Source organism: Argopecten irradians, chromosome 16 (genome assembly GCF_041381155.1).
Source record: "Argopecten irradians isolate NY chromosome 16, Ai_NY, whole genome shotgun sequence".
Classification (NCBI taxonomy): Eukaryota; Metazoa; Mollusca; class Bivalvia; order Pectinida; family Pectinidae; genus Argopecten; species Argopecten irradians.
The window spans coordinates 26,725,952-26,745,527 of record NC_091149.1 but is presented as its reverse complement, the minus strand read 5'-3'; the positions used below and the strand labels follow the sequence as shown (position 1 = coordinate 26,745,527).

At 36.1% G+C, this 19,576-nt stretch overlaps 1 protein-coding gene across 1 annotated transcript; it reads right to left on the bottom strand.

Annotated features, from left to right (window-relative positions):
* Window positions 1-1,630: 1,630 nt before the first annotated feature.
* On the bottom strand, window positions 1,631-7,489 carry LOC138310608 (microfibril-associated glycoprotein 4-like). Its single transcript, XM_069251884.1, has 5 exons — window positions 7,334-7,489; window positions 6,281-6,411; window positions 5,610-5,706; window positions 4,891-5,055; window positions 1,631-2,144 (listed from the first exon to the last, which is right to left on the bottom strand). The coding sequence occupies exons 1-5, from the start codon at window positions 7,413-7,415 to the stop codon at window positions 1,864-1,866; spliced, it is 756 nt and encodes a 251-aa protein (XP_069107985.1). The 5' UTR covers window positions 7,416-7,489; the 3' UTR covers window positions 1,631-1,863.
* Between the last annotated feature and the right edge of the window lie 12,087 nt (window positions 7,490-19,576).

Below are 19,576 nucleotides of genomic sequence, written 5' to 3'. Positions count from 1 at the left end.
AAGTAGTCGGATTGTTGTTTTTGTTTAGAAATTTCAACTATATATCTATAGAAGGATATTTTTTACACGACCAGATAATGTTTCTTATTTGACATTTCAAAGATGTCTTTACCCGACGAAACACAAGTCAGAATGTACACTAATGTCTTAACAATATATATATGTTGTAGTCGAAATGAAGCCGAATATCGATGTATATTCGACACTGCTGATTATATAACACTATATCAGAACATAATAAAATTTTAGATCTTTATATGATTATGTCGTCTGGTGATTTGTGCGATGAAGGTAAAATTAATTGGTTATGCAACAATTATCATTATATTAACCCTACATTCGATCACGAAGCCTTTTAGAATCCTTCCCTTCCTAAAGTGTGTTACAACGAAATCATAACCCCGGAGCACAGGGATCTGAGATTTATTTACAGATTATATAATTATGGACCTACCAGAGTGTCATAAGACCATTTTTAGGCGTTTTAGGGGTCTAGATAAAAAATAGATAAAAATCATACTCTACATTGTACTATAGTAATTCCTACAGTTGTATGTGTTTGAATACTAACGGCGAAATATATATATAGATATACAAATTTCCCCCTTTTCGATGCGTCTCTGGCGTGTAGTTGACGCCAGAGATAAACTACGATATACAACTGTAGGAATTACTTGGTGACAATTACAGATAGATGTCATTTTGTCCGTCATATCAAATGTATCGAATAACTAGCGATGTCTGAACCATCTCAGTAGTACGAAAAGCTCCTCTGGTTACTATCCCTTTTACGTCAAGAGAAGAGAGACTTTTTATAGCCAACTAATGAGATTGCGGCAGAGGTCTCGCTTATTATATCGGGAAAAGACACTATGAATTTTAATTAGACAACTTTCCATAATCTAAGGTAATGTTTGTTTTAATGGGGTTTCAATCGTGTTAGTGACGGCACTTTTTGTAGATGTGTAGGATGATTTTGAAATGAAAATTATCGCTCTTTCCAACGGTATTAACCAGTTTTTATGAAGATGTGCTAGAAATAAGTTTTTATAGCCGCTAAAGGTAGTCGAGTTAGAAATTTTGAGTCTTGGAGCTTACCACCCTTACCGTACAGTTTATAGTACATCGTAGAGTATGAATTTTACCGATTTTAGATCGAGACCCCTAAAACGCCTTAAATGGTCTTAGGCCACTCTTGTGGGTCCATGATTATATAATCTGTAACTAATACTCAGATCCCTGTGCACAGGGGGTAATTCATGAACGTGCAACCCGAGGATTGTCGTTGACAAATAAATTTCTCACGGCTAAAACCGCTGACAAATCAGTGAGTGATTGGAGAAATATAGAAAGGCGTGTATTGGGGATGTTTAACGCCTTTGCCTTGTCTTACAATCTATTTTAGGTCAAGTGTTTGGAATAATTCGAGGCTGAGATTGGCTGCGACATATCTATATGTATTTGTAACAAAGATGCTGTAACACGTCTTCTGTGATTCCAATAGATGACAGGTACGGTGCTTTATGTTACACATTCCAAGTGTAATCAGGACTCAGAATTACCATCAGTACGTTTTCGTACGATGAATTTGCGTGTGAAACGCTATCAGTTATTCATAAATTACACACCATTTTCGTTATTTATGGGTTCTTGATATTTTTTTTTTTTATTTTAAGAAAAAGTTTGTTAATCAACAACATAACAAAACACCAGATTATCGAGTTTAGCTTGTCTAATTATCACATTAGTTTCCTCAAAAAGAAAACAATCATCTTAATATAATGATTGTTGGTGACAATCTGAATTACTTCCGATATATAATTGTAGTAGACCCCGCACTTTATCCTAGACCCCACGCTAAAGCTATGGATTGACAGTTGCACCCTGTAGAAGACCCCAACCTCTCCGTATCATCATTTTTGTAGACTTGAGGGAATAATGATGACCTTTAAAATCATACCACACGACGCCATTGGCGTAAGTTGTGGTCGGTCCTGAGAGGTATTTTCCGTTGAGGTTTGACCTATGACAATCTTTATACCACCAGGCACCGTGAAACTTTTCAGCACAGTTTTGTGCCCAGGTATCCAAGTCCTTATCCTTCGCACTAAAACGATTACCACTGCCTACAAGCAACGCATCTCCTGTAAAATAAATAAAGTACGGTCATATTATACTTACAATTCGCGAAACAGTCGTCCCACTCCCTGTATGCTGAGCGCTAAGAAGGAGCAGAAATTACCACCTTTATGGACTATGGTTTGTCTCAGTCAGAGGACAGAACCCACAGTATGTATAATACTATCGCTCTACCTACAGTGTGACTGTAAGCTGTAGTTACTCCATCCATGAGTTAAACCTGAGCAAGATGATATTTTAGAGCCAGTAGAAGAAGAGATATGTGAAAAAATGGTCTCGGTCTCTATTAGTCCCCTATTAAAGTAAGGGATGTTTTGTATTCATTTATTTCACTCCTCGTGTGTACTTGAACACGTCAATGTTGATAAAAAGTGTATATACACCATGTATAATATTAGGTATCGTAATTTCCTGCATATTGCCTGCATCGGGGTATAGCCCGCGGGAAGCCAAATCAAGTATTTTCTATGATTTTGTAAAATAAATTCCAGATAACCCGCATCGACAGATTGCCCGCGGGTTATACGTCGATATGATCCTGAAAATATATGTATATAATGAACATAACCCACAGTACAACCCCTACCTACAATATGACTTTAAACTGTAGAAAAGTGTACGATGTAGGGAATTCGCTACATTGAAAGGCAAGGTACATTTTTTGTATATGAACCTTTCGGGCGTGTTTAGAAGTACGATGTAGGGAATTCCCTACATTGAGAGGGCGGACAACGTAGAAAAAATATGATATTGTAGGGAATATGCTGCATGTGAAGGCAAGGAAAAGGCAAACAAATAGCAATATCCTTTCCTCAAGGTATCCCAATTTAGAAAAAAAAGTAGGAAATGACTTACAATCACTTCTTTATGGCTTAAAAGGGAGAGGTGAAATAGTGTCATCTTATTTGGAATCGCGTTTTAGTGTTTATGTAATAGTGATTTGATTTGGAAGGAGGTAAAAGTTATTCAAAGACAAAGTTAGAAGTTTTGCTTAGAAATAGGTTTTAAATATAGCTCATGTGAAAATACTTTTACATAGTAAGAGGGTTAGGTATTTTTTCATTATATTTGAAATAGCTTAAAACGTGATACATCAGGCATACCGTGTGAGATACATGTAACCCAATTATAAAGGAACTTGTGAAGTATATATTAATATTCTTCGATCATTTAACTGCAGGCAATGTCACATAAAGCACTTTATTCTGTTTAATTACTTTTTAATAAGAGAACCATACAGATTTGTGTCTTGAAAGAAAAACAACATTTAACGGACCTTACTTTCAAAAATTCTTAAAATCTGTTAACATTTACTATTCTGCAATAGCACATCAATTATTGACATTGATTACATATATAAATGTACTGTAACATTATCAATTTACATACCATGATGCACTTGTTTCATTACATAGAAGCGATATCAATCCAACAAAATAAAAAATAAAACAATAAAGAAATCCGATTTTTTGTTATCGAAATTTGTGACTATTTACTACACAATGCTGACGTTCTAGGTCTCATACTGTCTACTTCTACACTTTACCGGCTACTTGAAAATGTTGAACGTAATTAGACACCTGCTTGAATTGTCAACAATCACCCGGCCGCTTCAATCCGACCAAAGTCGTGTGTCTATCAGAGCCGTAGCTTAGATCAATTACGCATATGCATGTTCAATTTTTGGAACAGCTACAAAGCAATGACAAGTGCATTTCATTGTGGGTTTTTTCAGGGAGGAGTATTCATCAGCCATTTCTTATCTCAGCACGGATATTTGGCATATTTTTGACAAATACAAATAAATGAAAAGTGAACTTTTTTACATTGGCTTTATCATCAATATTCATGAACTTTCTCCAACATTGGATAGCACTGAGTATAAGAAATAACTTCAAAATCACTAAAGAGACGGGGACTGTCTCCAGCAACACTCCGATTTTGTTGAAGGTAGTGAAAGTCACTTTTTCTCAAACGCTCGCTGTGTGGCAATTTTCATGCATTGTCAACGGCATGACTGACTTAAAATGGTATTATAACATTTGATTGAACGTTGAAAGACGACACGTACAAGTTACCACATTTACGATATTGTATTTTAACCAACTTAGATGCATTCAAGTACACATAAGAAGTGAAATGTAGGCATACAAAATATCACTAATTTAAAGGGATGCTAATATCTAAATATGAAAATATATTATAACATGAGATAGAACGTCAAAAGACGGTTCAAATTACCACATTTACCATGTACAATATTTATTAAATAAATTCTAAAATTAGTACCTATCCACATAACAACAATAACTTCTACAGAACTTGTATCAATCTTGACGTAATATTACTGACACAACACCATATGATAGATGTATTTTCAAAGTGAAACAATAAAATGATATAAACATAATAAGCCCTTTAGTTTATATATAGCATAGTAAGATTTGGTTTATGCATATATGATATAAATAATTATATATATAGGGTTTATCATATTTACGTCATTTTAACAGACAGGGTTATTTAAGGACGGAATCCCTATGTGTGTATTGCTGCAATATTATAGCTCAAAAGACAGATAATGATGTAGTCTTAGGAAAGCATAGTAGGCCTGGGTACGTATTTCCGTTATAATGTAAGTGGTGTCTTGCGTGTGTGAATTTCGAGATGAGAGACTGTGGTATGTCTTCTTGTATAGTGCAACTCTTGCAAATTTTATGATACACATGGCGCAATTGATATGCAACTCACCTGCATCTCCTGTGTATCCAGTTAAAAAAAGTCTATATCCATCTTCAGCATTTGCGACGGTAAATATATTGTAGTTGGCAAAGCGAGTCTCATTCTCAAAATCTTCGACATATATCCTTAAGGAGTACCAATCCGACGAGGTTAGGTGGTGTAGGTACTGGTTTCCTTACAATACAAACAAAATGTGTTCACGTTACTGCTAATGTACTTATTTTAGTAGTAGCTTTATTTTAGTATGTCCCCAATACATTCACTATTTTATAAAATAACCGCTAAATTACACCTTAAAATTCTTTGCAAATTAAGCGCTTTTGACACTGTCTTTGAGGCGATGATTGATGTACAACACTAACTTTTGTAAAATGTATTTCCGGCATTGAATCATCGAATTTACATCCGCGCTAAAATAGCAATTTCTTTTTTTGCGCACTAGCGATAAAGCATGACTACGCTAGTATAAGACGTTAATAGTATCTTGTCAGAGATAATCTTTCTTTCTGTTGTTATTTACAGAAACATGGAATTAAAAGGTAGCCAAGTAATCGTAGTCAAGTGAAGGTTTTAAGAAAATAATATATTTGATACGTTTATCTTAGGGAAGGGAAATCATAGTAAATATCAATGAGATGCCAAATGTTATTTCTGATTTGTGAAACAAATACATTCATAACTTATAAAAATTGATTTAAATAACCTAAATGTATGTGAAGATACCTTACCTAGCCAGAATTCATGATTCAGGTTTCCGAACCCGAGAGAGTAGTCGTCCCATTCTCTATAGAAATCAGTAGATCCATTGACCCGTGTCTGGAACACCTATTACACACATCAATGGACTTCATGATTTCATAATGACTTGTTTTGAGGTTAATATACAGTTTATTATGATCTACCGGGTTCATTGTATAGTTAAATCCACTTGGGATCACAGTGAAACGGTCGTTATAGGCAGGTGGTCGTTATGACAGGTTTATATATTGTAATATTGTGTATAATATACATATTATACATTCTCGCAAATGTCAAAGATATTCTCTGATGTACATGTCATTTATGTGTTCAGTCTTGTAAATAAAATATACATCAGAGAATATTTTTTTTCACATTTGCCAGAGAAACTACATATCATATATAAACATTAAAGACATTTCAGTCAGTCCTTATGGTGTAATACCATTAAATGATACATTTTGGTATGTTCTGGTAGAATCTGAATTATTGACCTCGGTTATAATTCTAACATGACGGTTGGAGTGAACCTCCGCAAAGGTACATAATTGTTAGATAATGGGGACTATAGTATATTGATATCGTCAACTATCTGTTGTAATATGTCTGGGGTGGTATACATCTATCATCTAAATCTTCTTCTACTAAGAATGTAACTGACCGTCCAGCCTCCTCCGTCCGTCTCCATGTCACACCAAACTCTTACAGCGTTTTTCCTGTTTATATAGATAGTATAAACTCCACTCTCCGTATTTCCCGCGTCTCGCACATCCTCGCAGTCACGTGGTATACCTATAATAACGTATTTTACAGGTAAGTAAGTTTTTCGCTGCAATTGGTCAGAAATAAGTTAATCAAAAGTTCGAAGCATTAACTTTGCCTATTTGTATTAGTAATGCCCTGGCGACAGTCGATACGTCAACGGAAGAAGGTATAGATAGATAGATGATCTATATTTTTTTCATTTCGCAGTTTATTTAGAGTACACTCAGATATTTGTGTTATATCTTCATAAGATAAAAAATTATTCAAGTTAATCCTTAAATAAACAAAACAAAAACAAACCAAAAACAACAACTACAAAAATACCCCCCCCAACAAAACAAAAAATAAAACGAAAATACTCAACAAAACATAAAATGCAAAGAAAAAAGGTCAAATCATGCAACATTATGACATTGATATTTACATTTTCAAACTAATTTGTAACGTTAAATGCTGTAACATTCATACTCACGAATAGAGACACTTTGATATTTTAGTCATCTCCCAGGATAATCAACATTTTGAGTATTTTTAGAAGCACATGTACAAATAAGAGCTGAAAATGAATTTTAGCAGTACTGCCGTAATTATATTTACAATTAGTACAGAAAATGAAGCCAAGTAACTGTGGACTTCATGTTCGTTATAATTTGGAATTATGAACATCCATAAGACTTTTGCAGTGCATATATTCTGTGTTACTACCGATATTTATACATGAGTTGTGCAGCTTAATTCGTCAAACCTCATGGTTTCAAATATATTAGTGAGGAATATTAGCATTAACATTATTTCGTCCTGTTAAGTGTAACTTTAGCGTCAAGAACGGTTAACATTTGTTTTTGGGGAAAACTAGAACCCTATTACAGTTTAACAGAAACGACTAGCTGAAAACTAATGAATAATCGCCGTATAAAAGTCTCGTATAGGAATAAAATGTAAAACTTACAAGTAAACTTCTGGTCATCCTGAACCACCACGGCTACGGCACGGGACACAAGTAGTAGGAGAGCAAACACGACCTGAACCATGTTTGGAGCTTGACAAATAGGTTTAGATAAAATAGTCGTCAATGATATATACTCATCCTATACTCTCATTGTAAGTAGATAAGCAAGAATTTGAGAGGTACCCTCATAGTAAGATGAACAAAGTCCTCTTTTCCGTAGGATATTTAACTGCTCGTGACATGTTCGTCTAGAAGTGGTTATAAGCCCGGCACGTACTTTCCTAAACGGCGCAATTGTAACTTTAATTAAATGAGAATTTAAAACGAGATATGTTTATAGAATTGCAAAAGTTGTTAATGCTACAATTTTCATCATATTCTGAACAATTCAATGATTATAGTAAAATAATGTTAATGTTAATAAAGCGGGTCGTGTTATCTTTCCTGCCATCGTCCTTATAACTGCATCGTCAGGGGACTATCACTGCGTTAGACGGTAAAACGGCGAAATGAATCTTCATGGTTAACATTCTATACCAATAAAAACATGATTAAAGAACAAAGCATTACCAGCAGTCGATTAGGCACTTACTACGTGTGTTTTATAGTACTGTTAAAAGAAATAAGACAGCTTCCATGTGCTTATGTCTGATCACTAAACACCGTCCTATATAATCTGGTTATTTCCCTCTTCGTCCCAATTCCGTATACAAGTTAAGTCATCAATATAAATGTTATTTTTTTATAATTTACATTTTATTCAGTTTTTTCATCAATACATGTAATGTACACAAGATAACTGTGATCAATGATCATCATACATACTTCATATATATTTACTCTTTCTCACGTGTGTAATCATACATGTACCCTTACACTCGTGCATAGCTTTTTCTCATGCTGTATAGATTATCAATATACATACACAAAACACTCTTCTTACTTGCTTAGATTCTTTCCTGGTCAATTAAACTTGCATTCACATACCCACAGTACTTTCTAATTTTTAAGTATAACATTTTATCTTTTCATACATTTACATCAACATAAAGCACTTTCTTACTTAGTAAATATCTAATTTTTATTCATCCATACACTTAAATTCACATATCACATTGCACTTACATTCCCGCAGAATACTTTCTAAATTTCAAAACTTGCATTCACACACATTACTTTCTTAATTGATAAAGTTGCATAAAGCTTAAGTGTTATTGTACAATATAAATGTTATCATGCTATTGTTGATTTATAGAATTTTTGTCCCGGAAAGGTGATATGTAAGTAAAAATAATTTATTTGACTTATAGGCTGGATGACGAACTTGACTTTTTAACGAACTGTGTATTGTAAAACTATGCTAACACACACGATCCTACATTGTATGTATTAGCATGTATTTCGTCAAATTTTAACCTATGCTATATTCACCGGGGCTAATCGTACAAACGGGGCTACGCTATTTACGCTCGTGGAAACGCTTCTTTTACATAGAAAAATGTCGTCGGGGGAACGTACGTGATAACTATTTGCTCGGTGTTCAACTCATGGCCAATAATCCAAAAATACAAGTTGCCCACGGAACAGTAGAGTGTTTGGCCATACGTAGAAGCAAAATTTATGTTTTATTTTATTATACTTTGTCCTGTACTTCGCACACAGTATAGGCGGGTATGTCATATTATGGTTGAAAAGTATGATTTTTGTTATATATTCAAACATATATATATCTAAACGAGAAATAGAGCTAAAACCGGATTCAGTTCATAAAATTATCGCAGATTTCAATGATTAGATGACTTTTTCTTGTTGAATGTTACTGTTATAACTATATTTTCTAAATTACGCACGCGAAAACGCTTACCAGCATAGTGAACAACATACAAGACAGCGGATACATTTTAGTTCCTAAATCATTTCTTCATTTTTCAGTAGAATAGTACGTGCTGCCCCTATCGCATGATCGAACAACTAACTTAAGGTTCTTATCTTTTTTCTACTTATTTTCTTCTTCGAAACGTCTCCCTTTAAACCGCCTGACACGAGGTATGATTAATTCCTATGGAATTGGAGGCGAATTATTAGTTTGGTTAAAGGACTACCTAAGTCAAAGAAAGCAAAAGGTATGTGTTAATGATACCTTTTCAAGGTTGGGAAATATTGATGCTGGGGTTCCACAAGGTTCCATCCTAGGCCCTCTATTATTTTTGTTATACATAAATGATATTGCAGATGTTTTTGACTCCGCGTCGCGTCTTTTTGCAGATGATACCTCTCTTCAATGTTCTTCCTCTTCTTGTCTCGAAATTCAAACAACTTTAAACAAAGACCTTGAATCGTTAAACACCTGGGCAAAAACATGGCTAGTGTCTTTTAATCCAGATACAACCGATGTTCTTTTTATTTCTAACAGTAATGAAATAAATGAATTATTAGAGTTAGAATTTAATGGTAATATTTTAGACTTTACCGACCGTCATAGGCATTTGGGTGTGGTATTCAATTCTAGTGCCAAATGAGGAGATCACGTAGAAGCAATATATTCTTCAGTAATAAAAAAGTTAAATGTGCTGAGAAAATTGAATTTTTTAATAAAACGTGACGCTTTGCTCAGAATTTATCGCGCTTTTATTTTACCTGTATTAGAATACGCATGTGAATTATGGGATGGTTTTTCAAACTCAGACTCGGAAAATTAGAAAAAGTTCAAAAGGAAGCTGCTAGAATAATAACCGGTCTTCCCTCTTATGCAAGTATCGATTCTCTATATTTTGAATCTGGTTTAGAATCTCTATCTTCTAGAAGGAAAAGGAAAAAACTTCATCTTCTCTACAAAATGCGCACAAATCAAACTCCTGATTTTCTTACTTCTCTACTTCCTTCTACCGTTCAAGATCAAGCTGCCTATCCATTAAGAAATAGAGATGACTACAATCTACAAACACTTCTTTCTACCCTCTACTCTTCGCTCTTAGAATAACTTAGAAAACTCTGTTAAGTCAGCAATATCATTGAGCCTTTTTAGAAATTCACTAAAACAGGTTTTTGAACCTTCTCCTTCTTACTTTGGCATTGGTGACCGGAAGTTAAATATATTGCATACAAAACTTAGACATCAATGTAGTTCCCTAAATTATGATTTGTTCAGGATAAACCTTGTGGAAATTCCATGCTGTAACTGTGGACATATTTGTGAGAGTGTACATCACTTTTTTTCGAATGTAAAAATTATAATGTTGAAAGGAATTTGCTATTGGAAAGTCTAAATAATATGAATGTAAATGTTCCTATTGATTTAAATCTAATCTTTGTTTGGAAATGAGGATCTGTCTCTGGAAAAGAACACAGGAATATTTTTATATGTTCAAAACTTTATTAAATTTAGCAAAAGATTTTAATATTAGACGAATACTTTTATTGTTATACACCTATCAGTTCTTTTCGATATCTCTTTTGTGTATTTTTGTGTTATCTAGAAATCGACTTAAATCAAGTTATTTTAGATATTATGGCTAGTTGGTACAAAGGCGACGATTGCTTATGGATTTGATGGAAGACCTGAACAGTTAGGAGAAAGATTTTAGGAGTGTGATGGACATTCTTTTAGAGGGAAGGCAAAGAACGAGATAATTAGTCCAACTGTTGCCGCAAATTATTATTTATTAATTAAGTCGATTTAGTATTACAATTTTAGGACATTGTATTTTCTCCTCTCTCCTTACCCCCCCCCTCTCTCTCTCTCTCTCTCTCTCTCTCTCTCTCTCTCTCTCTCTCTCCTCTCTCTCTCTCTCTCTCTCTCTCCTCTCTCTCTCTCTCTCTCTCTCTCTCTCTCTCTCTCTCTCTCTCTCTCTCTCTCTCTCTCTCTCTCTCTCTCTCTCTCTCTCTCTCTCTCTCTCTCTCTCTCTCCTCTCTCCAAAGTGTTTTTATTTACTATTTAATCATATTTATATATTTCATTACTTTGCATATCATGTTTGTATTCGTTCTGTTTTTTGGAAAGGGTGGCAATATAAGTTGCATAAAACTTATACCCAATCCTTTTGTATATATTTGCAATGAAATATGTTAAATCAAATATGATTAAGGCTCTTAGCGACCGGGTTAATATGACCGGTAGGGTGTGTTGCTTGATGTCTTCGGCAATATACTTATATCACTATAAAAAGGACAAGATACAACACGAATATACCACAGCCTTCCAAACCACGCAGCATGCACATGGGAGGCCGCCCTTATATTACCTTGACTATTAATGATCAACCAAACAAACAAAATCAGTTTTTTTATGTAAAACAGATATATATTCGCGCAATATTTTGCTGATAACATAACGTATATTCTAAAGTATAGTTTTTTCTTGGTTTGATATTGCAGAAACTATTTTTTTTTTAATTTAAGCATTTTCATACAGTCAAGTATGTATATAAACCAATAAGGTATTAGACAATCTTCAAATCATCTGAGCAAAGATTTACTATACTATATCGGTTTATCATGTGTTTTGAATTGGAATGCAGTGTATAAAGAATAAATTCAGTCACGTTTTTGCATTGTAATCTAACTTATTCTGATTTTATAGCCAACTGAAAACAGTTCAACGCTTCATCTGTGAACAGCGAAATAAAAATTTTGGGGAACATTCTCGTTTATACATATTGAACCAATCACATTCTAAGCATGCATTATTTAAGATGACGGATAATCGTCTTAGAACTTGGAACTCTCAAACGAGAAGTTCCAGATGAACCGGTTTCGTTCCAACGGAACGTCGTATTCAATTTTACGGAACGTCAGATTCGTTCGAAAAAATGGAAACGGTCCTCTAATTGGGACATATGTTGCTAGTCCAATTCTTGGGACTATCATACTTAAACGAACTTGATATGTTTCCATAAGAAAAGATAAACTAGATTCGAACAATAAAACAAATAAAATATCACGTGTATATATACATATCTGTTGTCATGGAAATTACTTTCGATTGAAATTATATTTCAAGAACTAATATCCACTGCCTTGTATCATTAATTTTATAAGTGTTCCATATGCATACAGCTATACAAATCCGTAGCGTTTTCGCATCCGTAATTTAGACAAGAGGCCCAAGGGCCTTAACGGTCATCTGACTATCTTGGCAATAGCTGTATAGGAAAATAATTAGATATGGTGCAATGGTAGCCATCTTCAATCTGGGATCAACCAGAGATATAACAACACTTTGACAAGATCATATCAGCTGCATTTCATGTTTCAAGTTTCAGTTAAATTGCACCGGTAGAACTTGAGAAAAAGTTCAAAATGTGTTTTCAAGATGGCATCTGTGGCAGCCATCTTGGATCATCTGAGGCAGCCATCTTGGATTTTGGATCGACATAAAATATAACGATGGCTTGGTCGGGACCATGTCAGGATCATTTCATGCTGGTTTCAGCTTAATCACACATCATTGACCCCTGTGACCTTGAAAGAAGGTCAAGGTCATTCATTTTTATAACTATGGTAACCCTTCATCCCAGCATGCCACCAGCAAAATATAAGCATCCTGGACTTTTGGGTTAGTTAACAAAAATTGTTCAAAGAATTTAGCCTATTTGACCCCTGTGACCTTGAAAGTAGGTCAAGGTCATTTATTTTCACAACTTTGGTAGCCCTTCATCCCAGCATGCTACAGGCCAATTATGAGTACCTTGGACCTTTTGGTTAGTTAGAAGAAGTCGTTCATTAGCCTATTTGACCCCTGTGACCTTCAAAGTAGGTCAAGGTCATTTATTTTCACAACTTTGGTAGCCCTTCATCCCAGCATGCTACAGGCCAAATATGAGTACCCTGGACCTTTTGGTTAGTTAGAAGAAGTCGTTCATTAGCCTATTTGACCCCTGTGACCTTCAAAGTAGGTCAAGGTCATTTATTTTCACAACTTTGGTACCCCTTCATCCCAGCATGCTACAGGCCAAATATGAGTACCCTGGATCTTTCGGTAAGTTAAAAGAAGTCATTCAAAGGTTTTAGCCTATTTGACCTCTGGTGACCTTGACAATACGTCAAGGTAATTAATTTTCACAACTTTTGTAGCCCTTCATCTTAGCATGCTACGGGCCAAATATGAGTACCCTGGACCTTTCGGTTAGTTAGAAGAAGTCGTTCAAAGATTTTAGCCTATTTGACCCCCGGTGACCTTGATAGTAAGTCAAGGTAATTAATTTTCACAACTTTTGTAGCCCTTCATCCCAGCATGCTACAGGCCAAATATGAGTACCCTGGACCTTTTTGTTAGTTAGAAGAAGTCGTTCAAATATTTAGCCTATTTGACCCCTGTGACCTTGAAAGTAGGTCAAGGTCATTTATTTCTCAACTTGGTAGCCCTTCATCCCAGCGTGCTACAGGCCAAATATGGGTACCCTGAACCTTTTGGTTAGTTAGAAGAAGTCGTTCAAAGATTTTAGCCTATTTGACCCCCGGTGACCTTGAGAGTATGTCAAGATCATTCATTTTCCACAACTTTTGTAGCCCTTTATCCCAGCATGCTACAGGCCAGATATGAGTATCCTGAACTTTTTGGTTAGTTAGAAGAAGTCGTTCAAAGATTTTAGCCTATTTGACCCCTGTGACCTTGAAATTAGGTCAAGGTCATTTATTTTCACAAATTTTGTAGCACTTCATCCTAGCATGCTACAGGCTAAATGTGAGTACCCTGGACCTTTTGGTTAGTTAGAAGAAGTCGTTCAAAGATTTTAGCTTTTTTGACCCCCGGTGACCCTGACAGTACGTCAAGGTCATTAATTTTCACAACCTTTGTAGACCTTCATCCCAGCATGCTACAGGCCAAATATGAGTACCCTGGACCTTTTGGTTAGTTAGAAGAAGTCGTTCAAAGATTTTAGCCTATTTGATCACTGTAACCTTGAAAGTATGTCAAGGTCGTTTATTTTCACAACTTTGATAGCCCTTCATCCCAGAATGCTACAGGCCAAATATGAGTACTTTGGGCTTTACGGTTATTGAGAAGAAGTTGTTTGAATGAAAAGTTTACGCACGGCGCATGGCGGACGGCGGACGGCGGACGACGACGCACGGTGCATGATGACTATAGGTCATCCTGACCCTTTGGGTCAGATGACCTGAAAATGTAGTTATAACAGTAACATTCAACAAGAAAAGTCACATAATCATTGAAGTCTATGATAATTTAATGAACCAAATCCAGTTTTAACTCCGTCTCTTGCTCATATATATATATCTGTTTGAATGTATAACAAAAATAACACTTTTCAACCATGATATGACATACCCGCCTATACTGTGCGCGAAATACAGGACAAAGTATCATACAATAAAAGATAAATTTTGCTTCTACCCATTGGTGAAACACTACTGTTCCGTGGGCAACTTGCATATTTGGATTCTTGAACGTGGATTGAACACCGAGCAAATATTTATCACATACGCTCCGCCAGACGACAATTTTTCTATGTAAAAGAAGCGTTTCCACGAGCGTAAATAGCGTAGCCCCGTTTGTACGATTAGCCCCGTTGATACGATCCTTGTCTAGCGATATTTTTAGTAAAAATTTGTAATGTACATATGTATGTAGCATAGAACATTTCGTACAGTATCATTATCATTTAAGCTTTGTTTTCTTAATATGTCCCATGGTATGTATCTAGTATACATGTATATGTTTTACATCTAAATTATTTTACTTTACATTATTATTAATTTTTCTTTTATACAATTTCATTTGTTATTAAATGCTTACATAATTGTTTGTGGTACGAATAGCTCGACAGAGATAATTTTATTCCATTTTATGTATAAGACACTCAATAACACTCTTTTTATGTCCATCGCCACCTTGAAAATTATGACATGCCTTGTTACAATACTTACTTGATTCTATACTGATGTGCATTTAAGTGTTTTTGTGGAGTTTGTTCTATTCTAAGCTCATTGTACGGTCTTTTCATTTAATTTTTTATCTTTATATTGTTCTTAATAGAACAAAAACGTAAATGTAACCATGTTCAAGTACGGATGTCGTGTGGGGATTCAACTTAAAGGCTGACTGTAATTCATATATAAACCGATTAACCATCACAATGCATATCGATGACGTAATAATGGTAATCGATCGAATACATTTCGTATTTAAAACAATACATTTTGTTCGTTTTGCTGCTTTCACCGGTGGCGATTTCGGGAAAGGCAGTGTGACATGTGATTGGATTAAAATAGATTAAATGTTAATTCCAATAACACAGGCCGTCTCATGTTTCCTGCCGTCGTCGTAATTGTCGTGCCTTGGTTGACTGTAATGCACCAAACGTTGAAATGAAGGGAAGCTTTCATTTATTTTTGTTTTGTAACCTTATCTTAGGCCTTCATTTTTTCTCTGATTTTTGTTTATTCTGACTATTGTTTTTGTTGAGGTCAAAGTCAATAAAATACATTTTAATGTAGGGAGAAAAATATCTTTTAATGTAGGATAACATATATTTTTTTATGTAAAAGGAGAAATATTTTATCTTTATTCAAATACCGCGATATCCATGTTCCACATACTACAGACTTACACGTGATTGGCATTTTGTGTACCTCTCAACTACACGTGTTTTATATGTATACATTTATATAAGGGAAAAAAACCTAATAATATAGGCAGGTTTACCGACTTCGGGAAAGGCAGCATATCTAAAGTCGTAGAAGTTATCATTTAAAGGCTCACCATCTTTCGATTTTCAAAATGGGAATGTAAATCGAGATTGGTAACTTTGTGGAGTCGCAAAATTTTTTAACTTACCGTTAATCGTACACTTATTATACAGTCTCATTAAAATAAATTTAATACTAATTCCCATAACGTGGGTCGTCTTATGTTTTCCGCCGTCGTCCTATGAGTGCGCCAGACAGTAAAACTTGACTGATCGTTTATGCAGGGAATCATTCATTTGTTTATTTTGTATCTTATTATTTTTGGGAAACCTTTATTTTTTGTTTCAGAGAAACAGTGGGTTTTTAATTCTATATTTTTAAAACATCTTTAGGAAGCCATGGTCAGTGAAGTCATAGCTTATGTGATAATTTGTTGTGGTGACATTTCTATTGGTATGTTCTTTATGCCCGTTCACGCTTGGGGTCTTTCCGTAGTTAACCGTATACGTTGGACCGTAGAGGACCGTACCTTTGACCTTGGAGTTACCGTAGAAAAACCCCAGGGAAGGCCAGAGATTTTAAACATACTCAAAATTTGGCTACGGCATTTCGATCGTGAGAGACTGTGGATATACCTAACTTACATGTAACCGCAGTCAATCGTGAGAGACTGTGGACATACCTTTCTTAACCATAGTAGACCGTGAGAGACCGTACATATGTATACCTTACTTAACCTTAGTAGATCGTGAGAGACCGTGGATATTCATGTAGATTACTTAAACGTAGAAGACCAAGAGAGACCGTGGATATACCTACTTAACTGTAGTAGACCGTGGATATACCATACTTAACTGTAGTAGACTGTGGATATACCATACTTAACTGTACGTAGTAGACCGTGGATATACCATACTTAACCGTAGTAGACCGTGGATATACCATACTTAACCGTAGTAGACCGTGGATATACCATACTTAACCGTAGTAGACCGTGGATATACCATACTTAACCGTAGTAGACCGTGGATATACCATACTTAACCGTAGTAGACCGTGGATATACCTTACTTAACCGTTGTAGACTGTGGATATACCATACTTAACCGTTGTAGACTGTGAGAGACCATGGATATACCTTACCTAACCTTAGTAGATCGTGAGAGACCGTGGACATACCTTTCTTAACCGTAGTAGACCGTGGGAGACTGTCGATATACCTTACTTAAATGTAGTAGACCGTGAGAGACCGTGGACATTCCATACTTAATCGTAGTAGACCGTGAATATACTTTACTTAACCGTATTAGACTGTGAGTGACCGTGGATATACTTTACGTAACCGTAGTAGATCGTGAGAGACCGTGGATACTACTTTACGTAACCGTACAATCTGATTAAAATGCAGATCCGTATACTCACTCCGTTATATAAAGGATCTGACAATATCCCATAGGGGGTCACGTCCAGATGACCTTTATAACACGTGGTCTACATTTTCTACACCTTGTTACATCCATTGAAAACGATATTTCGTCCCAGTATACTTAAAAAATTAGCTTTATTGTGCTCTTTGGGCGAGATGACTACGTAAACCAAAATAATTCTGACAGTTTTTTTTAAAACTGTCTCGTCCCTGAAATTCACTGTCAAAATTTTGCAAGTAGCTATTCGATTGGCTATTTTCAAAGGTCACCTAGACATGACCCCTAATGGGATCCTCTTATCAAACGAAGTGATAATAAGGATCTGTATTTTAATCAGATTGCGTAACCGTAGTACATGTAGACCGTGAGAGATCGAATATATACTTTACGTAACCTTAGTAGACCGTGGATATACCATACTTAACCGTAGTAAACCGAGGATATACCATACTTAACCGTAGTAGACCGTGGATATACCATACTTAACCGTAGTAGACCGTGGATATACCATACTTAACCGTAGTAGACCGTGGATATACCATACTTAACCGTAGTAGACCGTGGATATACCATACTTAACCGTAGTAGACCGTGGATATACCATACTTAACCGTAGTAGACCGTGGATATACCATACTTAACCGTAGTAGACCGTGGATATACCATACTTAACCGTAGTAGACCGTGGATATACCATACTTAACCGTAGTAGACCGTAGATTTACTAGACCGTTAGAGACCGTGGATACACCTTAATCAACCGTAGTAGATCAGTTAGCCGCAGAACTACGTACGTACGACAAGCCAGGCCTGCAATGTTTACAATATACATAATGTACGAGTGCAGGTCAAAGTCCTTCCTTATTATGACTCTATTTGGCAATTAAGTGGCCTATCATATTGACACTTCAAATTCATTTCTCCTTTTGACACACTGATGTATGATTTGCTACAAAATTAACGTACGTATAAGGCAGTATACATGTATACGTGCCTACGTACATGGAGTACAATTACTGATAGCGTCAAGTTGTTAGGCTTAAACGTCTTTCTAGTGTAACGTTGAATATTTTTAAGCATTCAAATGGAATTTTATTCGTTATCCAATGTATATTAAATAAATAATGTTAATAAACGATGGAGCGAAAACATTGCACCGCTCCTTCGCCGTCGTGTTCTCGCTCTTTCGCCGTCGTTTATTCGCTCCTTCGCCGTCGTTTATTCGCTCCTTCGCCGTCGTGTTCTCGATCCTTCGTCGTCGTTTTTTCGCTCCTTCGACCTATACGCAAAGGAGAGAAGGAGCGATAACTGAAATTTGGCCTTAAAATTGTGTTCCGTTGGGGCCAAATTTCAATTATCGCTCCTTCGCGTAAAGGTCGAAGGAGCGAAAACACGACGGCGAAGGAGCGATGAAACTTTCGCTCCATCGCTATCGCCGTCGTGTTTTCGCTCCATCGCTATCGCCGTCGTGTTTCCGCCCTTGCTCTATCGCCGTCGTGTTTTCGCCCTTGCTCTATCGCCGTCGTGTTTTCGCCCTTGCTCTATCGCCGTCGTGTTTTCGCCCTTGCTCTATCGCCGTCGTGTTTTCGCCCTTGCTCTATCGCCGTCGTGTTTTCGCCCTTGCTCTATCGCCGTCGTGTTTTCGCCCTTGCTCTATCGCCGTCGTGTTTTCGCCCTTCTGCTCTATCGCCGTCGTGTTTTCGCCCTTGCTCTTCGCCGTCGTGTTTTCCTGCTCTATCGCCGTCGTGTTTTCGCCCTTGCTCTATCGCCGTCGTGTTTTCGCCCTTGCTCTATCGCCGTCGTGTTTTCGCCCTTGCTCTATCGCCGTCGTGTTTTCGCCCTTGCTCTATCGCCGTCGTGTTTTCGCCCTTGCTCTATCGCCGTCGTGTTTTCGCTCCTTCACTCCATCCCGTTCGGATCTTCAACAAAATGTTTATAGGTACTCATGTGCAGTATATATTACATAATGGCGGCACCTGGCCCGATTTACTAAATACAATGTTATTCATTTGGAGTGCATCCAAATTAATGCAATCATAGCAACAAACATTTTTTCTTAAAAAACAGTGATAGTATATATTCTATTTAATTTTTTTTTCAAACTTTATATTGTTTTCCAGCTAAATATGCAATACATTTTGCCACTTTCCACATGACTAACAGAACC

Coding starts and splice junctions, on each gene's coding strand:
- LOC138310608 (XM_069251884.1), bottom strand. CDS start 7,415: ATGGTTCAGGTCGTGTTTGCTCTCCTACTACTTGTGTCCCGTGCCGTA. Junction 5,056..5,609: donor GAATCATGAATTCTGGCTAG/GTAAGGTATCTT, acceptor TTGTATTGTAAG/GAAACCAGTACCTACACCAC. Junction 2,145..4,890: donor TGGATACACAGGAGATGCAG/GTGAGTTGCATA, acceptor TTTATTTTACAG/GAGATGCGTTGCTTGTAGGC.